At 42.6% G+C, this 6646-nt stretch overlaps 1 protein-coding gene across 2 annotated transcripts in view; it reads left to right on the top strand.

Moving 5' to 3' along the window:
• STAU2 (staufen double-stranded RNA binding protein 2) overlaps nucleotides 1–6646 on the top strand; it is a 322237-nt gene that overhangs the window by 166749 nt on the left and 148842 nt on the right. The window contains exon 13 of one of the 2 annotated variants that reach the window (XM_019527806.1): nucleotides 5463–5576. The exons of the other annotated variant lie outside the window; for it this stretch is intronic. Within the exon in view, the coding sequence (XP_019383351.1) occupies nucleotides 5463–5576 (114 nt within the window). The remainder of the gene's footprint in view (nucleotides 1–5462; nucleotides 5577–6646) is intronic. 2 annotated transcript variants of the gene reach the window in all.

Here is a 6646-nt window from a genome sequence, read left to right as displayed (position 1 = left end):
TTTAATTTTCATTATAATTGGCATTTAAGGGGTTAAAATATATGCTAGTAGGGGTACACAGGCAGCTGGTAAATCTGGAAGGGACATACAGATTATGTTTTAGGAAGGGGGCACACGATAAGAAAAAATTTGGGAACTTCTGGACTAGATGATCTTTCGATGTCCCCTTCAGCCTTGCTTCTGTATCTCTACATGGCTCTGTGTTGTGCTGTGTAGTAATACCTTTGGAAAGAACTGCACACACATAAATTCATCTTAGTCTGAATATGTAGCTTGGAATTTTTGAGTTCATGATTGTTTCTAGTTTCTGAACAAAGATAGAAGCAGTATATTACTATAGATGCTTCTTTCTCAGAACCGGAATATTATCCAAATCTGCTGCTGTTTTCAACAAAAGGAAGGTTGCGAACAAACATGTAATTCTGTTCCCCCTCCTCCGTCCCCCCCATCACCCTACCCAAGTTATGCTACTGCCTTGCACTCCTCTTGGTTTCTGCAGGGAGCTAAACCAGGGAAATTGTGCAAATGTTCAGTCTATTGGGAGGAACTCTTCCCAGAAGCAGTTTCTTCCTCATTGAAGCTGGGTTATTTTTGTCCCAAAGAGGGTCTTTTTGCTCCAGGGATAAAAAGCTGGAATATCTGCGTACCTGTGGTTTCTACCAGGAAAGTGGCAATTCTACCGGTAAAAACTGAACATCTGTCATGGCCTAAGTGAAACATTCTGAATTTTAACAAATAAAGTTTTCCAGCTGCTTAACTTGTAAAGTGGCCTGAGCTAATTTAAGGGATTCCCTTGATTTAAAACATTTAAAACATGAAAATCAGAACTGGATATGGGCAGCGATCACAATTTGCAATTCTCTTATGTTTGCACCATAGAAATTGGAAGAGGAAACATGGCCATTTGATAAGAACAGGGCACTGGAGCTGGATTGTACTCCCAACTCTGCCGCTCACTTCCTGACTGAATTTGGAGTAGGCACTTAACCTCTCTCTACAGATAAGGACTTACCTTCTTGACAGGGTGATTCTGAAGATGAACATTAGTAAAACTACTTTGGATCCCAGATTTATAAGCACTTAATAACTTTAAAATGTTATTGTAGCAATTATCCTTACTAATTGCAACATCATAACTCTCAGAGTACTTGGTCAGCCTCTGATTGCCACTCCCCAACCTCAGGTGCTAAGGCAGCTCTTAAGAGCAGCTGCTCAGCCTTCAATTTCTCTTCCTTTGTCTCAGATATCAAGGTGACTCATCCCAGTCTGTGAGGCACTCAGATACCTCTGCTGCCTATAACAGCATAGACTTATACACTAAAACTTTGATTGCAATAAAAACCATAAAGTGTAGTTGAAAATAGAAAAGTGTCTGTTATCACTCAGGAAAATTCTAAGGCTGCTGGACTACTGGTACTCCATGTTAAAAAGGACTAGCTGGGAAATAGTGGACTGTCTTTGTGTACTTTGATCAGACTCATGAATGCCCCTGTTCACATGGGAGACTTAATGAAAACTAGAGCATAGATCAAATTTAAAGGAGAGGGTACATCAGGCAAAATCACTAATAATAGCATTGCTGGACAGTCATGGAGGAGTTTGTGACCATTTGACCTCGTCATCCCTTGGGGCGCTCTGGTGAACAGACATTCCCCCAGATCCTGGTGAACACCCCTGATAAACTTGTAGGTGGCCACCAGATCACCCCTGAGCCTGCATTTTTCCAGGCTAAAGAGCCCCATGGCTCTCAGCCTCTCATCATAAGGTCTGTTTTCCTGACCTCTGATCATGCACGTGACTCTTCTCTGGACTCTCTCAAGCTTCTCCACATACTTTTTGAATTGTGGAGCCCAAAACTGGACTCAGTACTCCAGCTGCGGCCTCACCAAGGCCAAGTACAAGGGGAGAATGACGTTCCGGGATTTGCATGAGAAGCATCTATGGATGCAAGCCGGCATTTTGGTCACTTTACTAGCTGCAGCATTATATTGAAGGCTCATGTTCATTTTGTGGTCAATCATGACCCCCAAGTCCCTTTTCTCCATAGTGCTAGCCAGCATAGCCTATAAGCATGCTGCAGGTTTTTCCTCCCAAGGTGGAGAACCTTGCATTTTTCGGTATTAAACACCATCAAGTTTTTGTCCGCCCGTTTCCCGAGCCTGTCAAGGTCTCCCTGGATCACCCTCCTGTCCTCAGGTGTGGCCACTTTACCCCAGAGTTTGGTGTCATCAGCGAACTTGGCCAGTCCACTTCTGACACCAATGCCTACATCATTAATGAAGATGTTAAATAGTATAGGCCCTAGGACAGAGCCTTGAGGGACCCCACTGGTCACAGCGCAGGTTTGATGCCATGGTGAATCTGGACAAATTTAAGGATGTCCTACTATGGAAATGGATGTTTTGAGGACTGTGAGGGGCTGAGAAATTTCTCAATAATAGGCCTATACATCATTAAGTGATGTGAGCTCAGAAGGGGAGACGATGAAAATGCTGAGTTTCATTTCTTATTCTGCTAGCTAGCTGCATGAGCATTCTTGCTGCAAATGTAACTGTAAGCAAAGTGTTTGTTCAAAGAATCATAGAAAATTAGGGTTGGAAGGGACCTCAGGAGGTCACCTAGTCCAATCACCTGCTTAAAGCAGGACCATCCCCAAATATATCATCCCAGCCAAGGTTTTGCCTACCTGGGTCTTAAAAACTTCTAGTGATGGAGATTGGACAAACTCTCTGAGTAGCCTTTTGCAGTGTTTTACTACCCTCCTAGTGAGAGTTTTTCTGATATCTAACCTAAACTTCCTGTGCTGCAACTTAAGATTGTTGCTCCTTGTTCTGTCATCTGCCACCACTGAGAACTGTCTAGCTCCATCCTCTTTGTAACCACCCTTCAGGTAACTGAAGGCTATTAAACACCGCCCCCCCTGCCCTCAGTCTTCTCTTCTCCCAACTAGATAAGCCCAGTTCCCCAAGCCCTCTAACCATTTTTGTTAAAGTCCTCTGGTGGACTCTCTTCAATTTGTTCACATCCTTTCTGTAACGGCGGGCCCAAAACTGGACATAGTACTCCAGATGTGGCCTCACCAGTGCTGAATACAGGGGAAAAAAACACTTTCCTCGATCAGCTGACAGCACTCCTGCTGATGCAGCCCAGTATACCATTAGCCTTCTTCGCAACAAGAGTACACTGATACTGCAGTCATGCTATAGGGCAGAAAGTCTCCTGCTCCAGACCTCCTGACACCCTGTAGCACACGTATGGGCTCCACAGGAAGGCAAAATCCCATTCCCTGTTCTGATACATGCTGTGAGCATAGAACCAACTTCTTGGGCTCCTCTCTGCCTCACTCCCTGCCAAGCACATATTCAAGAGAAGTATTTTAATTTGCAACTATATACCATGGTTATGGGTGCCTGATAAGTTCTTGTAACAACAGGAGTTCCTGACAGTTAGAGAACTTCAGTTTACATTTGTAAGCCAAGTTTCATACCTTCATACCTCTTTTGATTAATCAGTTAAGCCATTGTATACGTGAAGGGGCCTCTTGTGGTTTCTAAGTGAGGAGTATGGTTTTTCTGGCAGAAAGCCACAAGCAATTTAGTAGGCACATATTGTGGGGGTTGACAGGGGAGAGAGAGAGAGGGATGGACCACGAAGCTTTAACAAGGGGTTGAGCAAAAGCTATATTGCAGTACACAGTACTGCAGAAAATCCACATTCTGTAGCTTACTGAGCCCGTTTGGGCTGCTGATGTGCTGGCAGTTAGCATTGTCAATAAGGTTAATTCTTTAACATACCAAAAGCCTGATTCTCCTCTCACTTAAACTAGTTTTGCATTGGTGCAATTCCACTTACTACAATTCAGTTATTGTCAGTTTACACCAATGAAGAACATGTATAGGACACCTGAAGCATGATCCAGCATTATGCATTTCTAAACCAGTTCCACAGACTCTTGGGATCACTTAATATGGTTCCTGGTTATCTTAAAAAATAATAGTATTTAAATGTATAGCCTAAGTTTAAAGATATGAGGCTTTATACCCCCAAACATCTATATAGCTGTAACTATGTACAAGCCTAAAGTGAATATCTCCAGTAAAGCTAATCTCTTTTCCCATTTCTGACAAGGGTCACACAATCAATGTAAATTACCACCATAAACTAAATTCCAGCCCTCTTATGGAACAAAATGCTCCATCTGCTTGTCAAGAAACAAGAAGCTACAAAGTAGACCATAATGTTTCATAAATTCAACGTGAGTGGCAACCCTGTACTTACTAATAAAAGATTGAAGTTGCTTAACTTAATCTTGCCTTAAAACAGGAATATTTTCCCTTCCCTCCCTCTCCCTTTTTTTTAAAGAATGTTTAAAAATTGAATCTAGATGGCCTTGAAGGGAAGGAAGGAAATCCAGTAGGGCTAGTATGTTCCTCTACTTCCCATGCAAGAATCTGATTAGCATGCACTTTCTGACACTGGTGGACAATGAGTTGTGCATGAGAAAAGATAAGTTACACATCTTTAAGAGGAATGTGACTTCTTTCTCTGTTGTATGTCATTTTGATTTGATTCAAAAGTTAAAGTATCAAATTAGCAATAACAATATTGCAATGTCAAAACAATCACTGCATTTGAGTAGAGATCCCATTGCAATTTAAAAGTAATAATGCAAGTCTGTGGAGACGCCAGTAATTTAAAGCAGTTGTAGTGAACTTTCTGCCCCTGTGGATGCGTGGCATGGGGCTGATCCATGGGCTGGATCCCAAGGGAGGGAGTGGCAGGGGGAAGTCTGCGGGCAAGATCCCACCTGGGGGTCAAGACATGGGGGTTTGTCTGCGGGTGCAGCTTGGCACCAAGCTAGCCCTGCATGGCAGAGACAGCCATGGACTCCCCCATACACCAACATGATCTCATGTGCAGAGCCATGTCTTCTCTCCTGCAGCTCCCCAGGGGTCTGGAAATGTGACAGCAGTTGAGCCATGGCAGTTAATACTGCCCCATTGCCAAGTTTCCAAACCCATGGGAAGCATCGTGGGTTAGGTGACATGGCCACACAGGCAAGATTTGGCCTGCAGTCTGGAGGTTGAGCACTACTGATTTAAAGTTTTTAACTAAGTTATAAAAAAAAAAATTGCTAAAAATAACATTGAGATTCAAAGCCAAAACTTAAAGCTAGATTGCCAGTTCTGTAATGATGGCATCTTTAATTAAGCCTCAAAGTTTCTAGTCACCAGAGCACACAAAGGGCTCAAAAACCTGATTAAATTACTAAAATTTGTTGCCAGTTCAGCATGTGGATACCCAGCATGTTGTACACACCCCTTTTGTTATATTAAAAAACAGTTTGAATGTAAGTGTTTGGAATTCCTTTTACAAACTTGTTGAAAAGGGACAGATTATTATAGCGTGACTCCCTTGTGCAACCTGGTGTTTAGAAGATTACGTATGTTATTCTGTTATAGGTACACGTCAGTGATAGACAAAATGGCAAAGAGTTTATGACCTGTTTGACACTGTCTCCTGTGCAGATGACTTTCCATGGTATCGGAAGCAACATTGAAGCCAGCCATGACCAGGTATAATACCTTCACCTCACACTCCTATAGTTTTATTAATAATCTACTGGGTATGACCAAGGTGTCAAAACTTCTCCCAGTTAGACACATATATTGTTTTATTTATGGCATGTGCTTGCCACAGTGGTTTGCCCAGATTGCCATAATAAAAATCTGATGTGTCCTAAAAGGTAACCTACAAGGAGCGGGAATTGTGTTTGCACCCTTTTTTGCTTCTTTGAGATATGTAGAGCAATCTGTAAGGGTTCGTTTGGTTTTAAAGTGGAGTGTGAAGTTTCTGCTAGATGGTTCTGCTTCTGGTTTCTTTTCTTTTATTGGGGTTTGCACTAGAAAGATTGAGTCTTGTCTGCCCTGATTTCACTGGAAGATTTATAAGGGTGACTGGAGAACTAGTGGAATGAAGCTATCACACGTAACAAGAGGTTGAGAGGAAGAAGAATTTTAAATTGGAACATTTAAAATAAATATTGTTCCTTTGCTATTTATGTCATTGAACTCAAGCTTCTGGCAGACAACTTAGGAGAAAATTTTCTGACATAATCATTTTCTCCTGCTGCTCAAGATGAGAGTTGAGGAGACTTTTTTTCTTGTTCTCTCTTCTTCCAAAAGAAGAACCTGTAAGTCCATAGAAGTTAAGATTCCAGTACTGTCAGTCAGGGATGGCCAACTTGTGTCATGGGCACCACAGATGTCACGGGCAGACTCTGTATGGCATCTGGCAAACCAGGGAGGGGACAGGCAGCACAGTGGCAGATGGGGCAGGAAGCAGAAAGCAAAGCTGCAAATCAGGCAGGGAGCACAGGGAAGGAAGCAGAAAGCAGAGCAGCATGCCAGGTAGGGACAGAAAGCAGAACAGTGCATCAGGCAGGCGAAGTAGATCAGAGTGGTACATGGGGAGAGTGCAAGGCTAATTTGTAGCATGACAGCCAAAAAGGCTGGTCCCCCCCTGCTGTAGGTATTTTTAAAGTGGAAAACCAGTAAAATGATGCTTTAAACCAAACCCTACATCTTTCAGGTCTTTATTATGTTATGAACAGAGGGCACAAGCAGTTTTCATTTATCTTTGCAGA

The sequence above is a fragment of the Gavialis gangeticus genome, unplaced genomic scaffold, assembly GCF_001723915.1.
Source record: "Gavialis gangeticus isolate Ggan-Ray unplaced genomic scaffold, GavGan_comp1, whole genome shotgun sequence".
Taxonomy (NCBI): Eukaryota; Metazoa; Chordata; order Crocodylia; family Gavialidae; genus Gavialis; species Gavialis gangeticus.
This window is presented reverse-complemented; position numbering and strand designations above follow the sequence as displayed.